This window comes from Dermochelys coriacea, chromosome 15 (assembly GCF_009764565.3).
Source record: "Dermochelys coriacea isolate rDerCor1 chromosome 15, rDerCor1.pri.v4, whole genome shotgun sequence".
NCBI lineage: Eukaryota > Metazoa > Chordata > Testudines > Dermochelyidae > Dermochelys > Dermochelys coriacea.
Window position 1 is genome coordinate 608,840 of NC_050082.1, and position 23,375 is coordinate 632,214.

At 49.1% G+C, this 23,375-nt stretch overlaps 1 protein-coding gene across 2 annotated transcripts in view; it reads left to right on the forward strand.

The window, feature by feature from the left end:
* The window catches only part of CASTOR1 (cytosolic arginine sensor for mTORC1 subunit 1), a 36,323-nt gene extending 13,183 nt beyond the window's left edge, over positions 1 to 23,140 (forward strand). For both annotated transcript variants that reach the window (XM_038373787.2, XM_043498257.1), the window contains exons 3-9: positions 15,451 to 15,644; positions 16,121 to 16,250; positions 17,629 to 17,752; positions 18,560 to 18,673; positions 19,069 to 19,151; positions 19,784 to 19,878; positions 20,757 to 23,140. In XM_038373787.2, coding sequence (XP_038229715.1) covers positions 15,451 to 15,644; positions 16,121 to 16,250; positions 17,629 to 17,752; positions 18,560 to 18,673; positions 19,069 to 19,151; positions 19,784 to 19,878; positions 20,757 to 20,822 — 806 coding nt within the window. In that variant the 3' untranslated portion in view covers positions 20,823 to 23,140. The remainder of the gene's footprint in view (positions 1 to 15,450; positions 15,645 to 16,120; positions 16,251 to 17,628; positions 17,753 to 18,559; positions 18,674 to 19,068; positions 19,152 to 19,783; positions 19,879 to 20,756) is intronic.
* Positions 23,141 to 23,375: the final 235 nt, after the last annotated feature.

Sequence of the window (23,375 nt, forward strand, 5' to 3'; positions counted from 1 at the left end):
CAAGTTGGAGAACTTCTCACCCTTGCAAAGCCTTCATCCATTACTGACCGTGGCTGTCCCAACCCCTGGCTGACCCTGCCAGTCACTGCTGTCCCAGATGGCATTGCTCAGCAGTTCTCTTTCCCCCCTAGTGAAGTCTTGTAGTTGGCCTTTCGCTCTCACAGAGGAGCTCTGTTAATCTTGGGCAGGTGAGATCTGGGCTGTAGCAGAATAATTTTCTTGGGCAGGTTCCCATCTACGTGGGAGCTGCATTTTCAGTCTTTACAGGGAATCTTGTTGTCACTCAAGCTTCTGGATGTCAGGGAGGAGAGTGTTTTGTAATGTGGTGCCTGCATCTGGAATGCTGCTTTGGATGCAGGGGGAATGTCACCAGGCAACTAAACCAAAGTAATTTGCAACTACTTAGCTTTGGCAGCCCTCAGCCTCTCAAGGGAAGCAGATTTTGCAATTAAATGGCTTTTCCTCATGTCAAATGATGCAGAGACTAGTTAGCTGTGTCCCCAATGCATTGAAGAAGCTGGGGCCCCAGATGCACAATGGATATCCCCAAAACCTAGCTGGGAGAGAATCACAACCAGGATCTCTTTCCTGCCTTGGGAAGGGGCAGGAGGTTCAGCGCAGTGGGGGCAGGAGGGAAGCAACAAGGATGCCTGGCTGATGCCTGCAAAGGCAGCTTTTGTGTAATTAGTTCCTGGATCCCATCCAGGGTGGGCTTGGCTGAACACTCAGGGCTGATTGGAGGAACCGTCCATTCAATACATTCCCCTCTTCCTGAGGGGGAGGGCTACCTGCTCTGCACCACTGCTGGGGTGGTGTGTGTGTGTGGGGGGGGGGGGAAGGATGTTCCTGATCATTTGGGAGCAGGGGAAGGAGGAGGGGCGTTAAACACAGGAGCGGTCCCTCTCTCTCAGATGTGCCTGAGGTTATGATGGGGGCAGTTGCACCCTTGCTGCTGTAACCCAGTCCCGAGTCCTCTTGTGCCTGCCAGTGTCTCATGCTGGTGACTGCCAGGGGAACGTCTGACATGCGCACCTGAGAGAGTGGAGCCAAGAGTAACTCAGTCTGAAGGCACAACTGAGTGTCATCTCCTCTCTAATTCCTTGCTAAGCTTCGTTCAGTATTATCTCAGTTGAGTTGCACATACGCGACCTGATGTTTTTCACTGGTAAACTTCAAAGCCCTTTACAAGCAGTCAGTACCATTATGGACCCAATTTTACTGTTAGGGGAAACTGAGGCACAGAGGAAGCTACTTGCCTAAGACCATCTAATGGGAGCAGAGGATGCTTAGCACCTCCTGAAAACTGGATACTGCTGTTCCTGTTTTTCTTAACTCTGGTATAGCTTTCAGAGTAGCAGCCATGTTGGTCTGTATTCGCAAAAAGAATAGGAGTTGTGGCACCTTAGAGACTAACAAATTTATTTGAGCATAAGCTTTTGTGAGCTTGTAGCTCACGAAAGCTTATGCTCAAATAAATCTGATATAGCTGTGAAGCAAAGCCCTCTGTGTAGCCTACCAGAGTTTAGGCTACTGTTGGAATCTTAACTCCTGTGTGTCCTGTTTCATGGTTGTTTCTGAGAATGCTGCTTAAGCCCAACCTTAATGAGAGCTTTCATTGTTGACAAAACCAGTGGTAAACTCCCTGATGCTCTGAAGATGCCTTGAGATTCTTTGCTTTGTTGCACTAGTCTAACTTGAAATTCCCACTGTTGCTACCACTATTCCAGTGCCATGAAGATCTCACCAGTGGGAGTGCTGATTTGGATTGGTGGCATCAGGACCTTGTGTGGTGAGCAGATGTAGATGGCTCAAGTGTTAGCACTACTTCTGTTGTTGCTGCTGCTGGGACTCAACTGGTGGGAAATCTTTGGCATAAAGCCTTGTGTGGAGACACTGTCATGTCAGAAGTTTGTTCTAGATACAGGGAGCTGAAGGGCTCAATGCCAGACAAAGCAAGACCCCTGCTAGCTGGGGCAGCAGGGCTTTGTCTACTAGGAAACTCAAGTATTTTATCAACTCATGGAGTGTCTTTTCTCAGGTAGCTGAACCACATAAAAATCACTTGTTTCCCATAGTTGCTTTAGGTGTAATTTGTACCTCTTTTAGGAGTCCAGTCCCTTAAATGTCAGAGTGTGGGATGGTAATTGGTGCTTTAGTGCCTTAATAGCTATTGCATATTGTAGAGAGGTTAGCTGGGGCTCCCTTTCTCTGGAGTGGTGGGGGACCACACTGCCTCACTAAATTTGGGAATAGGTCTTGTAGGGAATTAGTCCGGCCATGGGAGTCTTCCTCTGCAGTCTTTATAAAGGTAGAACTAAACAAAGTAATCCCAGGCCCAAGGTCAGGGCAGTGGTAAGTCAGGCGCTCAGGCAGGGGCTGAGCAGTAATCATGTAGAATAGCAAGCCCAGGCCCTAGGTTCCAAAGGGCCTGGGGGAAGGGGAGACGTGAGTTGGGTGGCAGGGGGGACACAGGCCCTCCCACTCCCTGTCTCCCAGCCCAGGGCCCTAGCAGCAGCAGAAGACTCGCTGCTGCATCCATGGGGATCCTGGCCGCAACACTGACATGGGTTCTGGTAGTGCTGAAGCCACACTCGGGTCATCTGTCCCCGGGCTACCTCCAGACTCCCCCTCTTGAGGTACCTGGGTCAGGGTGGTGTCCTCAGCGGGGTCCAGCACCATGGGTTCCTCAGGATAGCTAGCACAGGGCAGACTCGGCAACTTCTCTGGGTAGCTGGCAGGGGCAGGTCGGACCAGTCCTTGGGGTTTCCCAATCACGAGCTAGGCTGGAGGTGTCTGACCTCCCCAGCGGCTGCTCTCTCAATGAGCTCTGGGGTCAGGCCTTTATACTTCCGTGGCCACACCTGACCCTCTGGGGGGCGGGCTCAGAGCTCCCTGGCTCCACCCACTCTGATGTCTGTCTCCGGGCAGCGGGGAACCACACCGCCTCACTGTGCATATCCAGTAGCACCTCAGTTTCGAACTAACCAGTCAACCACACTCCTCATTGAGAACCAGAAGCGCACAATCAGGCAGCAGCAGAGACCAAAGAGCAAATACAGTGCAGTACTTTTTAACGTAAACTATTAAAGAAGGAAAGTTTAAAAAGATTTGACAAGGTAAGGAAACTGAAATAAGCACAAACACTTAAATTAAAGTGGCACTTTTCTTCTGCACAGTAAAGTTTCAAAGCTGTATTAAGTCAATGTTCAGTTGTAAACTTTTGAAAGAACCATAACGTTTTCTTCAGAAAAAGAAAAGGAGGACTTGTGGCACCTTAGAGACTAACAAATTTATTTGAGCATAAGCTTTCGTGAGCTACAGCTCATTTCGTCGGATGCATTTGGTGGGGGAAAAAAAAAATTCTCTCTGGAATAAGAGAGATGTATTTTGGTTTAGTTTGTCACCTAGAAAGAGGTTTAAGCTAAATCAAAAGCCATTCAGATACCAGAATAAGGAGGTCCAAGTGGGGCACTGTACCTATGTGACAAATCTTCCTGTGTATTCCCCCTAGGTTTTTTTAACAAAGTACCACTCTCTCCCAGAGCCTGGATAAACAAGCTGGAATTAGTGATAGAGCCTGGGGCATAGCTCCAGTTGGTTGAGGTGGCAATTGTTCTTTGCTTTGAAATGCATTTTATTAGCGGAGCCCCTGATGTGGGTTAGCTGCCTCTTTTGATGTATAATTGGATCTCAAGCACCCAGGGCCCCAACTGTTCAGGCTTATTTGTGTGATCGTTCCTTCAGATAGGAGCACATTAAAGCTAATGACTCTATCCTGATTCTGTGTAAAGGGGGCTTTAGACTGTAATTACAAATGCCAATGTGAGCTTTCACTCCAGCCTTTTCTACACTGGGATTTTCAGACCTGGTGAAGCTGCACCAGTGTAAGGGCATGTCTTCACTAGCAACGTTAGTTAACGTGGCTACGTAGTCATGGTATAGAAAACCCACCTCCACGAGGGGAATAGCTACCAGTGCTGGTGCACTGTCAACACTGGCACTTTACAGTGCTGAAACTTGCAGCTTCAGGGGCGTGTTTTTTCACGCCCCTGAGTGAGAAAGTTGCATCGCTGTAAAGTGCCAGTGTAGACAAGCCCTAAATGCGGTGCCCCAGTATAAGCAATGACTTGCACCTGGTACACAGCATTAGGATAAGCTGCATCTGTGCTAAGGGACAGCTACATTGGCGGCTAAAATCCTAATGCAGACAAGACTTCTGGCTGGATTAAGAAGCCTTTCCATCTGTGGGGGATTGTTGTCTCCTGGTGAGAGCACAGGACTAGGAGGGGTGGGTGCTATATTCTACTCCCAGTGCTGCCAGCAACTTGCTGTGGTCATGAGCAAGTCACTTAATGACTATGCCTTTTCCCATTTGTAAAATAAGACCATGCCCTTCCAGTCAGGAGGGTTGAGACTTAAATTGCTTTGAATTCTGGGAAAGGACCTTGCACTTCAATGTTCATAGCTTGTAAATACAGAGGGCTCTGGCTTTGGTCCTGGTTTGAGGATTATCCATCTCACTGGCTCTGAATTGTCCATTAGCTCCCAAGGTACCTGGGGATAGGTGCAGTAGAGGCCCTTCAGTTTTTGGCTCCTGCCCCACTCGTACTGATTTTTGGAGAGTAAGGCCTTACCTGCACTAGGGAATAGCCCTGATCCAGCACCTGGCGCAAGGGCAAGTCAGGGTGTAGTAACACCAATTGCTGGATCGCGGCTGTTACTGTTGCAATTAGGGCCTGAAATACTGACAGAAGTAAACACTGTCAGTCCCTTTGCTTTCATGGGAAAGAGGATTTCTCACCTTTCTTTTGCAGAGGGGGAGGAGCACACAGCTTGAGGAAAGGCAAGCTACAGACAGTGCTTTAACCGCCTACCTGTCCTGCCTTGGCACTAAGCTGCCTGTCTGAACCCATTCTAGCTGGCTGCCTTTGGCTGTTCTTCTGCTTTGCCTCTCCAAGTCAGGCAGCTCTCTGTATAGTGATTATGCATCATGATGAGAACTGCTAGTGGGTGTTAACCTGAGTTTATGCCTTTACAATAGGACTCTGCTGCAGTAATGGTGAGAGACTTGAAAATTGACACTGGAAAAACCACAATGTGCATAAGGCCATGCAAATAACAGACCTTCTGGTTTCTGATGTCAGAGCTGGGCATGCTGGGGATTGCAGCAGGCTCTATGGAAGCTAGATGTGAGATAAAACATATGCAATACAGGATTTGAAAAGCCATATCCAAACCCACTCTTTCATCCTAAGATGTGACCAAAACCTTGTTGTCTGACTCCTGGCATAACATCACCCACCCAAACCCGATCCCTGCTCTGGCCTGGAACTGGACCCCATCCCAGTGTGGATTGGCATACACCTTCCTTGGCCTGTCTCGAGCTGGGTCCCCCAATACCATCTGAGTCAGTGAACCATCTCTTCCCTTCTGATATTGACTGCAGCCCCACCTCCCCAGCCTGTTTGCCTGTATGGCACTCACTCTTCAGATACTGCATAAACATACAGGTTTCAGAGTAGCAGCCGTGTTAGTCTGTATTCACAAAAAGAAAAGGAGTACATGTGGCACCTTAGAGACTAACAAATTTATTAGAGCATAAGCTTTCGTGAGCTACAGCTCACTTCAAGTGAGCTGTAGCTCACGAAAGCTTATGCTCTAATAAATTTGTTAGTCTCTAAGGTGCCACAAGTACTCCTTTTCTTTTTGCATAAACATACAGCACTGATTACAAGCTAAGCAGGAAATTCTTTTGGCTCCATGGAGACTGTTCCTGTGTTAGCTCTCCTGTGTAGGGAGAGGCATGCATGAGCAAAGGGACAGAGCCCTGTTCTGGCACTAGCAAGCTTTGTCACCAGTCAGTGTATGTTACACTGCAGCATGGGAGCAGTAAGTCCACATCCAAGGCAGCTGTTCCCTACATTCGTTCCTTGAGTCCTGGCCTGCTTGCACAGTTCTTGCAGCTGGTGAGGCTTGGCACAACGAATGGCTGCGTAAATGGGATGTTACTAGCTGCTGTGGGGAAGGGTTGTGCGTTGCCCAGGCAGCAGGTGCAGTTGGGTCTCTATACTTGTTGCAGCAGCCTCATGGCTTCTGCCACGCCCCCTACTCTTGACTGGCTCCTAGGCTGTCTTGCTTTCATCTCCCCCACTTCAGCTGAGCTACCTTGGACCCAGGCTCTGCGCTGTCAGACTGTAGGGCCTGGCTTCCTGGTGGAAATGCTGTAGCTGGGCAGGAAGCGCACTGGCAGGAACACCAGCCCCAGAGAGCATCCTGAGGCAGGAAAGGGTGGCAGGGTGTGGAGAGCAGTCTTGGCACCTACTGCTAATGCTGGCTCTTTGATGGCAGGGTTCCTCCTGCTGGAGAGGCTGAGGGGCAGGTGTCTCTAGAGCAGGCGTCAGCAATCTATGGCACATGCCAAAGGCAGCGCACAAGTTGATTTTCATGGTACTCTGCTGCCCACTTGGGGTACTGGCCGCTGGCCCCCTGCTAGCTGGGGTTCCGTCCACCGGCCCCACTCAGCCTGCTGCTGGCCTCAGGTCCTGGCCACTGGCCTAGGGCTCTGCTCCTGGCCTCAGCCTGGTGCTCTGCAGCCACCTCCAGCACTGGCCCCAGCCTGGGGCAGTGAGGAGTGCAGTCAGGGGCAAGGGGGGGGCGCAGCTCAGCACCCCCACTTTAAAAATTGTTCCAGCACCACTGGGATATTTTTAAGTCCTGATTTGCTGCTTATACCACACTACATGGAACAGCGCACTGCATTTGACATTGTGCATGCAGTCTGTTGCGATTCCCCCCTCCCCCCCGCTGTGAGTTGAGGAGTACATTTGACAAAATGTCAGCTCCTAAGAAAGCAAAGTTAGATGTCCATTTATTTTAGCCTTCTTGGACAGACACATTTGGATTTAGTCAAAAGAAGGACTTTGCTGTTTATGCTTTCTGTTGTGAAAGTGTTTGTTGCATATTAAGTGTTCGATGATATTTTGAAATGAAGCACGAGAACCTTTCTTGACGAAGCAGACAAGACTGAATCAATCCAAAAGGCAGTAGCAGGATATGAGAAGCAAAGCAGTGTTTTTAAATGCTTAATTATAAGTAAAAATCAAGCTACACAAGGAAGTTACAAGATTGCACAGTGCACTGCAAAAAAATGGAAAGCCGTTTACAGATGAGGAATATATAAGTTTTTCTCAGAAGTTCAGAGGTTTTGTTCCATGATTTGCCAGATAAAGATGTGATTGTATCTAGAATAAAAACTGCCTCTCTCTGCCAGAACAGTTGAGAGATGCATTAACGAAAAGCTGACGACTGCATTAAAAGACACAGCAGTGTTCAGCGTTGCAGTTGATGAGAGCGTGGATATAAACGATGTTCCACGTTTGGCAGATGTTGTATGATATTGTGCTTCCGATGAAATCCAAGAGGAACTTTGTTGCCTAAAACCCCTGCATGGCACAACCAAGGGGGAAGATGCAGTGGAAAGTTTTGTAAACCATTTTGAAGAATGAGGAGTTTTCACACGCACTATTTTTCTGATGTCAACGGATGGTGCTCCTGCCATGGTCAGAAAATGGAAGGGATTTGTAAAGTTACTTGATCAAATTGGCTGCCTGACAGTCAAATTTCACTGTATCCTCCATCAAGAAAACGTGTATACTAAAATTTCTCATTCCGAGCTTAATAATGTGATAAATACAGTGGCACAAATTGTGAATGTCCTTATTGCTCGACCTGCTTTGACTCAGACAGTTTCAAGCACTGCTAGACGAGATGGACAGTGCTTATAACTCCATTCCACTTCACAGCAACATTCGGTGGCTGAGTTATGGCCATCTTTTGGTGCACTTTGTAAACTGTTTTGATGCAATCAAGGTCTCTGTCAGAAAAAGCACAAAACTACCCCAAACTGGATGATGACACCTGGCTGTGTAACCTTATGTTTCTAACGGACATCACCACTCACCTAAATGAACTCAACCTCTGTCTCCAGGATGCAGGGCAAACTGTTCTGGATCTTTATGAAGCCTGGAAGGCATTTGTTGCAAAACTAGCAGTTTTTTCTTGGGATAGTCTACCTTCAACTTTCCGCTACTTCCAACACATAAAAGAGCTATCAGCATGTTGCACTGTCGGTGCTGATGAGATTGGAATGTACATGCAAGATTTTGAAATGCAGCTCATTCAGTTAAAAAGCTCAGGATTTGGGGCATCAAAGTTTGGAGATTTGCAGTGTGAACTTGAAGCTACTGAGAGAGATCATGGGGGGCCTCTATTCTGACCTGCTGGATGTCCCTGCTGGTAAAATTTAACTGTTTGAAGAAAATTGCATCTGCAATGCTTTCAGCATTTGGATCCACATACCTGTGTGAACAGGTATTTTCACACATGAAATCTGTCCTCTGTCCCTCTCGGAGCCAGTTAACAACCGATCACTCATAAGCCAGTGTGCAGCTTAAAGTATCCAAATACGTGCCAGACATTGGAAAACTCGGCAAGGAAAAGCAAGGGCAAGGATCACACTAAACTGATAAGATCTGCATTTTAATTTAATTTTAAATGAAGCTTCTTAAATGTTTTAAATACCTTATTTACTTTACTACAACAATAGTTTAGTTATATATTATAGCCTTATAGAGCGAGACCTTCTAAAAACGTTAACATGTATAACTGGCACGCAAAACCTTAAATTATAGTGAATAAATGAAGAGTTGGCACACCACTTATGAAAGGTTGCAGACCCCTGGTCTAGACGCAATGGAGCTGGCTGGGGTTAAAATTCTGCTGTACCTAGTGCTATGTAGTGTTTTTTGGTTTTGTTGGCTCAGGGGCCTGGGAACTGTGCCTGCTCTGAGGGGAGAGTGCTGAGCTGGCTGTTTCTCTCTCCTAAGTGCTAATGGCTTCTGTATTGGCCCTTCTCAAGGGACACTTAACTGCCTGCTTAGCACAGACCTGTTCACGTGGTACCATGGCTGCGGGGCAGCATTGAACAGCCAGTGTAGATGCAGAACAGTCCCTGGCCTGGTTCAGAGCACTGTGCAGACCAGCCCACAATAATGAAGGGAATGTTGATGCTGCAATGATAAACCCTTGGCAATGGGTCTCAGAGGCCAGGTCCGGTGGCTCAGGCTGCGCTGTGCGCTAAACATAGTAGGATAGACGTTCAGGCTCATGCTGAAGCCTGGGTTCTATGACCTTCCCCCTCACAGGCTCTCAAACCTGGGCTCCAGCCCCAGTCCAGACATCTACACTGCAGTTTTATAGCTCTGTGAGCCTGGGCTAGCTGTGCCATGCTGCAGGTCTCTTTTTACAGTGTAGATGTACCTGAAGGGACCCTCGGAATGGACTAGTCTGTTTGTGAATGGGTGAGGCTTTCAGGCTGTGGTGCAAATGCAGTGTCTCCTAGCACTGCCTTGGCCTCGCTATCTCCTAGGAAGCAGGCTGCCAGTGCCTACATGGGTGGAGCTGGGAGGCAGTGCTAGCTAGCAGGGGCTGTTACCCTTTTCCTAGCACCTTTCTTCTGCTGATCCTGGCAGCCTTGTGTACACTCCTGTCTTCTCCTTTGATCAGCTGCCATTCTTTTTCAGCTACACCCTGCTAGGAGGAGATGAGCTCTTTTCTTTATGTTGCCCCTACATAAAAAGGGTATTAACCTTTCATTTGGCCTGTAAAGCTTCTGGGATGACCAGACTGGAGAGATGGGTGCTGTTCTGTGCCTCCCAGCATCCGCTGATCACATTGGATCTCCCACTCCATTGCAAACCTTTTACTTGTTGAGGCTTCAAACCAGTGACTGAGTCTTCCTGCCCCCTGTTCTAGGCCCTGGCTGTCCTGCCATAAGGGAAACCAGTTCACCGCTCAGTGCACGGCACTTTCCCTTGCACTAGCAGTGACTCAGTTTCTCTTAGACTCAGAGACCCAAACATTGCAGAGTCATTCCAAGCAATGATCAGTGAAAAAATTTGCCCGACTGCTTGCTCTAGAGGAAGACGTAGAAACAATGACAAATTTTAAATGCTGTAATGAATGAGGCAGCAATGGACATCGTTGGTAAACATCGTAAGAAAACAAAACCATGGGTCACAAATGAAATGCTACAAATGTATGATATTAGAGAACTTGAGAGACGAACAGCACTGCGAGAGCAGATAAATACAGAGTGTTTGGCAGAAAGATCAAGAAAGGAATGAAGATGGCAAAGGAGATATGGATTGAAAAACAATGCTCTAAAATTGAAGAGTGCATCAGTAATAAAAATAGCAAACGAGCCTTCCAGGTTGTAAAAGATCTGACAAAGGAAAGATGGACCAAAGTTAATGCAATTCAAGACACAGAAGGGAACAGTCTTACAGAAGAAAGGGACATCATTAATAGGTGGTCAAACTACTGCTCTAATCTATACAGCCATCAGACAAATGGAGATCCTAATGTCTTAGACAGCACAGATTCAACAGAGGCAGATGACTTTCCAATACTACGTGAACGAAGTGGAGACAGCTGTGAAATCACTCAAGAACAGAAAGGCTACAGGTATTAACATCCCAGCCAAATTGATGAAATTCAGAGGAGAAATAGTAATGTACTCACCAAGATCTGCAACAAGATTTGGCAGACCAGTCAGTGGCCCTCCACATGGACACAGTGACTAATTATCACTCTGCCAAAGAAAGGCAACCTGCAATTGTCAATTACTGGACCCCAAGCTTAATTAGCCATCCCAGCAAAGTGATGTTGAAAGTCCTATTGAACAGATTGAAGCCGCAAATGGAGAATATCATCTCTAAAGAAGAGGCTGGCTTTTGTGCTAGAAGAAGTACCACAGAACAGATTTTCAACCTTTGTGTTCTATGTTACAAGTATTTGCAACACCAGCAGAACATCTACCACATCTTTGACTTCAAGAAGGTGTTTGACAGAGTATGACATGACACTCTCTCTGGGCAACCTTGAACTACGGTGTTGATCATAAGTTTATTCTTGCCATTAAACAACTGTATGCCAAGGCCAGCAGTGCAGTTCTTGTCAATGGCACAATAGGAGAGTGGTTTCGCATTACTGTTGGAGTCTGGCAAGGCTGCCTTCTTTCGCCCATACTGTTAAACATCAACTTGGAGTGCATAACGACTGATGCCCTAGCTTCTTCATCTGGACCCATGGAAAAGAAGCCCTTGAGGAATTCCACCATGATTTCAACAATTTCCATCCCACCATCAACCTCAGCCTGGACCAGTCCACACAAGAGATCCACTTCCTGGACACTACGGTGCTAATAAGCGATGGTCCCATAAACACCACCCTATACCGGAAACCTACTGACCGCTATTCCTACTTACATGCCTCTAGCTTTCATCCAGATCATACCACACGATCCATTGTCTAAAGCCAAGCTCTATGATATAACCGCATTTGGTCCAACCCCTCAGACAGAGACACTTACAAGATCTCTATCATGCATTCTTACAGCTACAATACCCACCTGCTGAAGTGAAGAAACAGATTGACAGAGCCAGAAGAGTACCCAGAAGTCACCTACTACAGGACAGGCCCAACAAAGAAAATAACAGAACGCCACTAGCCATCACCTTCAGCCCCCAACTAAAACCTCTCCAACGCATCATCAAGGATCTACAACTTATCCTGAAGGACGACCCATCACTCACAGATCTTGGGAGACAGGCCAGTCCTTGCTTACAGACAGCCCCCCAACCTGAAGCAAATACTCACCAGCAACCACACACCACACAACAGAACCACTAACCCAGGAACCTATCCTTGCAACAAAGCCCGTTGCCAACTCTGTCCACATATCTCTTCAGGGGATACCATCATAGGGCCTAATCACATCAGCCACACTATCAGAGGTTTGTTCACCTGCGCATCTACCAATGTGATATGTGCCAGCAATGCCCCTCTGCCATGTACATTGGTCAAACTGGACAGTCTCTACGTAAAAGAATAAATGGACACAAATCAGACGTCAAGAATTATAACATTCAAAAACCAGTTGGAGAACACTTCAATATCTCCGGTCACTCAATTACAGACCTGAGGGTGGCTATCCTTCAACAAAAAAACACTTCAGAAACAGACTCCAACGAGAGACTTCTGAATTGGAATTAAATTGTATCCAGTTTGCAAATTAACTTAGTTTTACTTTGTGTAATGACTCATCCATTCCCAGTCTCTATTCAAGCCTATCTTCCCCCCCCCCCAGCCCCCCCACTGTTCCTCAGATGTTCTTGTTAACTGCTGGAAATGGCCTACCTTGCTTGTCACCATGAAAGGTTTTCCTCCTCCCCTCTCCCCCCCCCCCCCCCCCCCGCTGCTGGTGATGGCTCATCTTAAGTGATCACTCTCTCCTTACAGTACTTGTGGCACCTTAGAGACTAACAAATTTATTAGAGCATAAGCTTTCGTGAGCTACAGCTCACTTCATTGGATGCATCCAATGAAGTGAGCTGTAGCTCACGAAAGCTTATGCTCAAATAAATTTGTTAGTCTCTAAGGTGCCACAAGTACTCCCTTTTTCTTTTTGTGATTTTAATACAGAACTTTTTTTAATATGATTCACCATAAGTGTGTTTCCAGTGGGGGGGGGGGGGGCGCACAGGAATCGGTTCTTGGCTCTAGGGTATTTAACACTTTTTATCAGTGACATGGTAGAAAACAATCACTGCTGAAAGTGTGCTGGTGACCCAAAGACTGGGGAGTGGTAAATAATGAAGAGGACAGCTCACTGATACAGAGAGGTCGGGATCACTCAAGAAGCTGGGCACAAGCAGTGTTTAAATACAACCAAGTGTAAAGTCATGCACCTAGGAACAAATAATGCAGGCCATACTTACAGGATGGGGGGGGGGACTCTATCCTGAGAAGCAGTGACTCTGAAAGACTTGGGAGTCATGGGGGCCAGTCAGCTGAACATGAGCTCCCTGTGTCCTGCTATGGCAGAAAGGGCTAATACAATCCTTGGATGCATAAACAGGGAACAGAGAGTACGAGCAGGGTGGTTATTTTACTTCTGTATGTAGCACTAATGCAATTGCTGCCGGAATCCTCTTCTGGTGTCCACAGTTCAAGACTAATAGTGATAAATTGCAGGGGGTTAAGAAACAAGCCAGGAGAATGATTAAAGGATTGGAAAACATGCCTTATAGTGATAGACTCAAGGAGCTCAATCTATTTTAACAAAGACCATTAAGAGGTAACTTGATCAGTCTAAGTACCTATATGGGGAACACACTTGACAACAGAAGGCTCATCAGCCTAACAAAGGTATAGTGAGTCACTGGCTGCAGATTGAAGCTGGATATGTTGGCTAGACATAAGGTACAAATTTTTGAGGGCAATTAACCAGTGGCACAACTTCCCAAGGATTGTGGTGGATTCTCAGCACTGGCAGTTTTTTCAGGTGGATGTTTTGAGAGATGTTGTGGTTCAAACAGGAATAAGTTCTGGGAACGGTCTCTGGCCTGTTAGAACGGCAGTCAGACTGGATCACAATGCTCCCTTCCGGCCCTGTGGTCTAGGAAGCTGCAATAGTTCACTAGGTCCCAGGTGACCTTCCAGAACCACCACTTCTGGGAGCGCTGCCAGGCACTGTGGGATGGTTAGCCAGAGAGCACTGAAATTGGAATGGTGTAGAACACATAGTCCAGTGGTTCTCAACCAGGGATACATGTACCCCGTGGGCTACGCAGAGGTCTTCCAGGGGGTACGTCAACTCAACAGGCTACGTAAAAAGCACTAGCGAAGTCGCTACAAATTACATTTCATACAAGACTTGTTTATACTGCTCTATATAATATACACTGAAATGCAAGTACAATATTTTTATATTCCATTTGATTTATTTTATAAATATATGGTAAAAATGAGAAAGGAAGCAAATTTTCAATAATAGTGTATTGTGACTTTTTTATATTTTTAGATCTGACTTTGTAAGAAAGTCGTTTTTAAGTCAGGTAAAACTTGGGGGTAGGCAAGACTAATCGGACTCTTAAAAGAGGTATGGTTGTTTGGGAAGGTTGAGAGCCATGGACTTAGTGGATGTGGAGTCAAAGTGCAAGCTCTTTCTGTCATCTCTGTAAGCATCTCACACAGTGTGGTCCTGGTTCGGGACTAGGCTCCTATGTGCTATTGCAACACAAATAATTAATACAGTTTCTTAAATAGTCAGTGTGGGTATTGTAGTTACTACCACCTACTGAAGTGAAGAAACAGATTGACAGAGCCAGAAGAGTACCCAGAAGTCACCTACTACAGGACAGGCCCAACAAAGAAAATAACAGAACGCCACTAGCCATCACCTTCAGCCCCCAACTAAAACCTCTCCAACGCATCAAGGATCTACAACTTATCCTGAAGGACGACCCATCACTCTCACAGATCTTGGGAGACAGGCCAGTCCTTGCTTACAGACAGCCCCCCAACCTGAAGCAAATACTCACCAGCAACCACACACCACACAACAGAACCACTAACCCAGGAACCTATCCTTGCAACAAAGCCCGTTGCCAACTCTGCCCACATATTTATTCAGGGGACACCATCATAGGGCCTAATCACATCAGCCACACTATCAGAGGCTTGTTCACCTGCGCACCTTCCAATGTGATATATGCCATCATGTGCCAGCAATGCCCCTCTGCCATGTACATTGGTCAAACTAGACAGTCTCTACGTAAAAGAATAAATGGACACAAATCAGATGTCAAGAATTTATAACATTCAAAAACCAGTCGGAGAACACTTCAATCTCTCTGGTCACTCACAAACCTGAGTGGCTATCCTTCAAGAAAAATACTTCAAAAACAGACTCCAGCGAGAGACTGCTGAATTGGAATTAATTTGCAAACTGGATACAATTAACTTAGGCTTGAATAGAGACTGGGAGTGGATGGGTCATGACACAAAGTAAAACTATTTCCCCATGTTGTTCCCCCCCCCCCCCCCCCCCACTGTTCCTCAGACTTTCTTGTCAACTGCTGGAAATGGCCCACTTTTGATTATCACCATAAAAGGTTCTTCCCCCCCTGCCCCGGGCTGGTAATAGCTCATCTTAAATGATTGCGCTCCTTACAGTGTGTATGATAAAACCCATTGTTTCATGTTTGTGTGTGTGTGTGTGTGTGTGTGTGTGTGTGTGTGTGTGTGTGTGTAAATCTCCCCACTGTATTTTCCACCGAATGCATCTGATGAAGTGAGCTGTAGCTCACGAAAGCTTATGCTCTAATAAACTTGTTTAGTCTCTAAGGTGCCACAAGTACTCCTTTTTCTTTTTGCCAATTTGTATACTGGCTGATAACCTCTAACTTCCTGGTAAAGTACTCTGAGCTGTGGCTGGGAAGGGATAGGTGCTAGGTGACCTAGTCATTAGGTGGTCTGATGTGTCCATTTCTAATGCTGTGTCTGAATCCCTGCTTGGAGTCTCACCTCAGCCTCTTGGCATTTCAGAGTTGCCCCCGTCAGAGTTCATGCAGGTGGTGGATTTCACCTGGCTGGTGCTCAACGTCTTGTCCAACGGCAGGTCCTCCACCAGCTCCCAGGCCATAGGAGTGACGAAGATTGCCAAGTCGGTCATCGCGCCACTGGCTGAGCACAATGTCTCTGTGCTGATGCTGTCTACCTACCAAACGGACTTCATCCTGGTGAGCCCCCCACCTTCTCCTCATGGCCATCCCCTGTAGCAGGCCCCTTTGGGCAGGAGTGTGAGTGGAGGACTCTTAATTGGCCCTAAGGGGAGAAGTGGGGGAGCAACTACATAAGGAGTGTGACATAGTAACCCTCATTAGGTGAATGGTGCAGGCTGTCTTACTGCAACAGTCAGATGAATGTATCCATCTCCAATACTGGGATCTGATTCAGAGGGTTCAGGGTGCCATTCGGAGGACAGCAGGGGTCAGGCTACCCTCGCCATAGCAATATGACACACCCTAGAAGGGTGGTGCATGAGACTTTTCCCTGCATGCTGTTCAGTTGAATGGGTGGTGGGCTAGGTGAGACATGGGTTTAGAAGCTCAGCTCTTCCTTCCTTGCGGGGTAGAGAAGAATGACAAGGAGACGGCAGGCTTTCATGGGGAGGCTAAGCTGAAAGGTGAGGTTTGAGGCCTGTTGCCCTCCCCAGGTGCGAGAGAAGGACCTGCCTGTGGTGATCCACACGCTGGCTGGCGAGTTTGATATCTACAAGGAGGTGAATGGAGAGTCCATCCCTGTTAACTCTGATGTGAGCAACGGCTTCCTGAAACCCAAGCATGGTGAGTCCAGGACTCTGCTTCTGGGCTCTCACCCTGTCTGACCTCTTCAGAATGGAGGAGGGGTTTGAACGAACAACTCCGCTGTCCCGTGCAACAGAAAACTGTCTATTGTGCACTGACCCCACCAGCGTGAACAGCTCTGTGCTCTGGCCACTCCAGCTCGGATGAGTTACTGAACAAGTCAGACTGTGGTAAACCAGAGGGCTCCCCAGACATACCTCCTGTGGTATGAACCACTCGCACTTCAATTTAACTGGCACCCCATAGCTTTGGTCCAGTGGCCCAGCCCCTCTGTGATGGACAGGCCAAAACTCAGTGAGTGGCATTGTGACTCAGTGTGCCAGGTCACTATGCCACTTGGCATGGGGTCCTCTCAAACAGAGGGCCTAGCACAAACTGCCTTCCTTCTCCCTCCTCCCCCAGCCTCTTTAAGCAGTCCTGCTTCTGCCAGTGGTATGCAGCAGGCATTGAATGCATATGGCTGTGGGTGCCACTCTGGTAGACACCAGAAATGCTTAGGGATCCAGGGAGAGACTGAAACCCGGCTAGGGGACAATCCAAAATGTGGTCTCTCGTGTATTAAGGTTCCATTTATAAATGGTTTATAGAGAGTAATGATGTTTTTAATAAATGGTAATTAGTCCAGTCTGTCATGCCTTCTGCTGGTTTGCCCATAACAATGTATAGCACATAATACTGTTATCTGTAGCATCTGATCTATTAACCCATTTTAATCCACCTATAAATGGAGCGTTAATAGACCATGTGATCAAAAGTACATTTTTACTGATGGCTGAGTAGCAGTAGCATAGTTCTGCCACTGGAGGGCACCAGTACCTCAAGTTTGAGTTCCTTCATTGCACACCTGCTCTGTGCACAGAAGTGGCTGTCTGTGCAGGTGGCCCAGGCCCCTGCACTGTCCACAGCATATGCTGCTCTGCTGACTTGTTTCTACTTGCTCCCTATCAATGTAGCTGTAGGAATTGAGCCCTGGTTTTTTTTGTTTGTTTTTTGTTTGTTTGTTTGTTTTGTTTTTTTTTCCCTCTTCCACATCCAGATGTCAGTCTCTATGCAGTGCCTCCTCAAGGTGGCGCTGCTGTGCCATCATTGCTCACACCTGCAGTGTCTCGTCTCGTCTCCCCAGGGTGAGCTGGTCTGTCAGGCCTGGTATTGGTCACACAGCTCAACCCTCCTGGAGGCTGACGAGCTAGTCCCACAACTGGTTTGAGTTCATGAGAGCAGCTTAGTGCTGCTAGCTCAGACTCCCACCATGCTGCTGCACCACCAGCTCCATGATCTGGCTTTGATCGCCATGCATCAGGAAGGTGCTTAGTGCTCTGGCAGTCCGGGCTGTATGAGTGATTGTCTCTCCTCCCAGCTGTGAGCCCCACTGTGCACCCTGTGCAGAGTCCCCAGAACAGGTTCTGCATCCTGACCGTGGCTCCTGACACTCTGCCAGCCATTGCGACCATGCTCATAGATGTCCTGTTCTATTCGCACAGGTAGGTAGCTGCATGGGGCAGTGAGAGGAGACTGTGTTAGCCCCACCCCTAGAGCATAGGCGTTCTCAGTACTAAAATATACTGCAGTGCAGGTGTGAGTGCGGCTAGAAGGGGGCAGGGGAGGCAGTAGCCTCTGACCTCAACACAGGCCCTGAAGAGAAGGGTGGAGGACTGGAGTGTGGCCAAAAACCTCCAGATCTCTGAAGGTTCTTTAGTGGTTCACAAATTCTTCAGGCATCCAAGGGCTCTGATGGGCAGGGAACCAAGGCGTTTGCAGCCCACCTGGAGGTGCCCACAATGCCCTATGGAGGCATTAGGGGCTACAGTGGTGATGTCAAGCCTTCCAGCACCTGGCTTGGATGGCACTTGGGACACTGTGTGCAGAACCAGTGCTTAAAGAACCATGTCAAAGGCAGAGATGGGATAAGGCTCTTCCCACAGGACAGCTTCCCTCAGCAGAGTATGGGCTAGAGTTCAGCCTTAGCTCAGCTGGGCTGTTGGGGGAGACCTTCCTGACCAGCGGGAGGTGAGGGGAGATAGAGCAGCTGGGTCTGACCTGGGTTGTTTCAGGGGCTGGCCCAGAAGATGTTACTCCCAGCACTGGGCTAGACATGGCATCACTAGCCAGCTGGTATTAGAGATGCCAACAAGGAGCTTCACTGACTCCCAGGGAGGGCACCTCTTGGGTGGCTGCACCCCTGTAATGCTCCAGGAGCCAGCCATGGAATGGCTGCTATGTTCTGCTGTGCACTTCTGGGTCTCAGCCTGCCTTAGGGGCTGACCCCTCTGTCCCCTGTGTGTTTGCAGCCCTCCAAAGGAAGGTGCCCCAAGCAGTCAGGATCTCGACTCCAGCAGGTTCTTCGCCTTCTCATTGATCGAGGGCTACATCTCCATCGTCATGGATGCGGAGACCCAGAAGAAGTAGGTACCATCCATCCACCGGAAGATGGACCCAGTGTCCTTCACCCCACCTAAAGCTGCCCACATGCTCTGAAGATTTGGCCTTGGGATTGGGAGGACGATGTTCTGGAGGTCACACGTTCCCTTTGGCTCCTGCCTGCTCCTATTTTCTCCCCCCCCCCCCCTGCTGTGATGTTTTTGGGAGTGGTGGGTGTTTTGCCTCCTAGTCCCAAATCAGCCAGTGGGCTATGCAGAGGGGTAGGGCTTCAAGGGCTGGGGAACCACTGCTGGAATCAGAGTGGGCCCAGGGTTCTGGGAGCAGCTTCATGGGAGTCTGTGCCCTGGCTCATGCCAGCTGTGAGGAAATGAGGAAAAGTCTTAGGGCAGGAGTGACGTACTCCATTAAATGCTTCTAGGTTCCCCAGTGACCTGCTGCTGACCAGCTCCACTGGGGAGCTCTGGCGGATGGTGAGAATTGGCGGACAGCCGCTGGGCTTCGGTAAGTAGAATCGGGCGTAAGCTTTCCTGCACAGCAGATCAGCTGTCTTCAGTGCAGCATTGAGCCCTCCCAGCTGAGATGTTCAATGCACTCTGGGGGGCAGAGTGGGCTGCTGTTCCCATGGGACAGGGGTGTTGCAGAGTGACCTGCCCAAAGTCACAGAAGCCAGTGTCAGAGCAGACTTGAAGCCAGGGCTCCCCTGTTCCAGGCCAGCGCTGTAACCAAGGGACCATTCCTCCCATTGCTATAGGCCCCAGAAAGAAACAAACCATGCTGGTACTGAACACTAGTGTCTGGCCATGAGGCCTCTGCCCCATTGCCCAGCCCCTGTGCTCACTCGGTGGCAGGGAGTGCAATGGCTGTGGGCTGCCTGGCCAGGAGCCAAGAGGCACTCATTTCATGGTGTCATATCTGAGTTTGTAGAAGATTAGAATTGGAAGAGACCTCAGGAGGTCATCTAATCCAACCCCCTGCTCAAAGCCCTTTTCAGGCATGGGTGTGCCAGCTCAGTCTTAGCCAGTGACTAGAGAGCTCCTTGCCTAGAGGGCGGAGCACATGGGTGATAGAAGGAGGATGCCCCCCAGAGGCACTGGGCTGGTACCCACGGTGACCCCTCTGTTCCCCTTCCTCAGATGAGTGTGGGATAGTGGCTCAGATCGCCAAGCCTCTGGCCGATGCAGACATATCGGCATATTACATCAGCACCTTTAACTTCGACCATGCCCTGGTAAGTAGACTCCCCTGCCCAGATCCCAACATGCTGGTAATGAACCAGGCAAACAGATGCTGCTAATTGACCAACTTCCCAGCCCCTTAACTGAGGAGTTTTCTCCCAGCCCAGGGCGGGAGCAGAGCCCCCTGCTGGGAACAGACATTCTGGGGGGTTGAGGCCACCTGACTGCCTTGCTTTCTGAATGGGCCTCTCCCCATTGTCCCTGTAGCTCAGTGCCAGCCAGCCTTATCAGTCTCCTAGCCCTGCATGGCTCCCTGGAAGGTGGCATTTCAGGCTGGCTGCTCTGACACCAGTGCAAGGTTCCCTGCACCATTGTGTGGGGCCCACCCAAGGTGGGAGGCACAGGAATGCGTCTCATCCGAAGAATGAATCTCTCTGGCTCCTGCTCACTGGCATTAGCGCCAAGCCAGGGCTGCGGCGTGAGAAATGCTGGTATCAGGAATGTGTGGGGCAGCAGGAGGGACCCCAGATGGGTCCAGGAGGATGTCTGTTGCTGAACTGTTGGCTGTCAGTGCCAGCCCCACAAAGGCTGGGGGAAAAGGGGTGCTGTGAGGCTTGTGGGAGCCCTGCCTAGCTGCCACCTTGCCCTGAAGCTATGAAGCACCATCTCCATGTTGTGTGGAGAAGGTGGGCGATAACTAGCTTGGTCCAATCTTGTTCTCCTTGCCAAGGGGGGATGAATAGAGCTGGGGAGTTGGATCTGATCCCACCTTGCAATGGGAGTTAGTGATCCCTGTGGAGCTGCATGGGAACAGACTTCTGGGGTTCACCCAGTCCTACCTTCAGCACCCCCCTTCCAAGTACAAAGGAGTGACTGGCCATGCAGTTTTGTCTCTGGTAACATAGCCCTGACTTCCTCTCTCTGCTGCTAGGTCCCAGAGGAAGGCATTGACAGCATCATCGAGCTGCTCCAGAAGCGCCAGGAGAGCAGTAGATAGCTGGCATGGCAGCTCCTGTGTGCTCTGACACCTGTCCAGAAAGCCAAGGGGGAGCTCAACGCTGGGAGCAGGGCAGAGAACACTCCAGTCTCCTGTTTCTGATGGCTGGCTCCACATCAGCAGGGGCCTCTTGTTTGTCTTCAAGTTTCCAGGGTGTGGGGCACTGCTCCAACTGTGGAGAGCTAGCCCTGGGCTCTAGCAGGAGAGTCCTTGTGTTCTCCGCAGGAGCGTGGGCTCTGACGGGCTCCCAGGGTGTCCCACTGGAAAACTGAGTTTCCTGCAGCAGTTTCAGTGTTACCTGCCCCAGGGCTCCTTGTATTCCCAGACCCGCCCCTCAGGGAGCAGAGTCCGTCATGGACCATGAAATGGTGTTGGGCAGACTTTGCCCATCCCTGGATTGTAACTCTTCCGGCTTGGAGTCAAGCCTGTCACATTGTTTTTTCCTTTGACTATTTTCGTAGCTAACTGCCTAGTTACGTAGAGCCTCCAGTACTTAGTGTTTCATTTGCAATGCCAGGCTTAGGCAGCAGTAGAGCTCTCTCCCTAAACATGGCTAGCGGGCATCTCTGTGTATGGGGTAGGGAGTTTCTTCCCTTCACGTGTCGGGGGGGCAGTCGCTGGTGGCATGAGAAAAGATGCTGGGCATTGGGTTGTCTAGCGGCTGATGAGTTGCCAAGGAAGAGGGTTGCTATGATGCAGTCATTCCTGCCACATGGTCAAGGATGTGGGAGAAATGACTTTCTTGGGGTTGTGTGGTCTTGTACCAGTGTTAACACCCCTGCTGGGTGCTCAGGACAGGCGCTCGGCCTCTTGGACAGTCCTGGCTTAGTACAGTATTAAGAATTGCAGGTAACCTAAAGCATGTAAGAATGGCTCCTATTTATAGCATGGCCCTCCAAAGGAAGGAGGGGCAGAGAGCTTTCTAGGGTAGACTCTCCTTTCTATACGTGCTGGGAAATATCATGTGATCCAAACCCCTCTGGCTGCCTAGCTGCACTTGGATACAATATTTTTATTGCTTTTATAAGCCCCTTCTTAGGGCAGGCGAGCAGGGATTGATTGGCCCAGACTCCCATCTGATGGGCAGGATGGCATCTGTGCCAGGATGGGGTATGCTAGACAGTTGAGTTCTTGTAGGATTTCTGGAATACATGCAACTCCAGGCAGGGAAGGGAGGATGGTGGAAATATACAAATCTTCTGGTTGTGAAGCAGAGAATTTCCCTGGATTGGAGCAAGACAGTTGTGGAAGAAAAGCATGTCTGAGTTGAGTGGTGGAAGTGCCCACACTGCAGCTGGCAGTACCTTTGTGATGGATGCTGAAAGATCCAGGAGCCTGGTGTGTTTTTTCACATTCCCCTCAGACTGGAGTAGGAAAGCCACAATATTTCCTCTTGTAACCATTGGTATCCATGGAGGTGGAATTCCCTCTGTCTCCTGCCCCCCTGTTTTCTGTGGCATTGTCATGGCAGTGCCTTTCAAGGGACCCCCCCAAAGCCTCTGCCACGGCCTGCTGCTTCCCAGAGAGGGGGGATGGTCCCCCCGAAGTGGTGAGGCGGTCCCTCCTGGGTGGCCAAGAAAGCTGCCTCTAGGTGAATGCGTAGCTTGTTGCCATATAGAGATCTTTCTTGTTTCTGCAAGGGAGTGGCTCTCAATCTCCAGGCCATCGTAAGGGCACTCTTCCTCTCAAAACTCATTCCCCTTTTGAAGCACAGCTATGCCTCTTGCACAAGGGAACAGCTGCCAGCAGTGACTGAAAGATTCTCCCAGAGCCTGTTCTTGGATTTCAGCCTACCGCTCAACTCCCTTTTCTGTGAGCCTTCTGGACGGAGCAAGCTGGGTTGGCCGCAGTAGCACTTCTCACCAGTATGAACACTCCCACCACGCCTTAGCGTAGGAAAAACTGTGAGAAACTTCTATGGTCCACTGCCCTGTGCCCAGGCTAGGTCTGGGCTGCTGGAAGCACTCACTCGGCAGGGCAGCCTGTGTGCCACAATGAAAAGTTCAGGGGTGGACTAGGTGTGTTCAGGGAGGTCACGCGCAGGTTCTCAGAACAGCAGGGTGATGTGATGTAGTGTCATCTTCTGGGAAAGGGCAGCTGTCCACTAGCGGCTCTTCATCCATTTAGTGTGCATAGGAAAGGCCTCTGGCTGCTAGCCCAGTGGCTGACTGGTTCATCCTCGGGTGACTTTATCCCTGTTGAGTTTCTTGCCAGTGCAGCAAGGCGCCCACCAGTTTGTGTAGCAAAACCAGATTAAGGAAATCTTCTAGTTTTGAATAGTTTTTTTAATATCAATAAATCTGCCATTTTGAAGAACATGTGGTGGCTGCTGCTGTGTATCTGCCAGGTATTGGAGGGGAATAGCCCTTCTCATGCTCAGTGTCTATGCTCTGGCACTGCAAAGCTAAACGTCAGGGGACACCAGTGCCCCACTCCTCAGGGAAGCTCAACAAGGATGGAAGGGCACTTCACTGGTATCTACTACACAAACCAAGAATCTGTCTCTAGACAAGTTCTAATCCCTCCACTCCATTGCCAAAGGGAATGGGACCT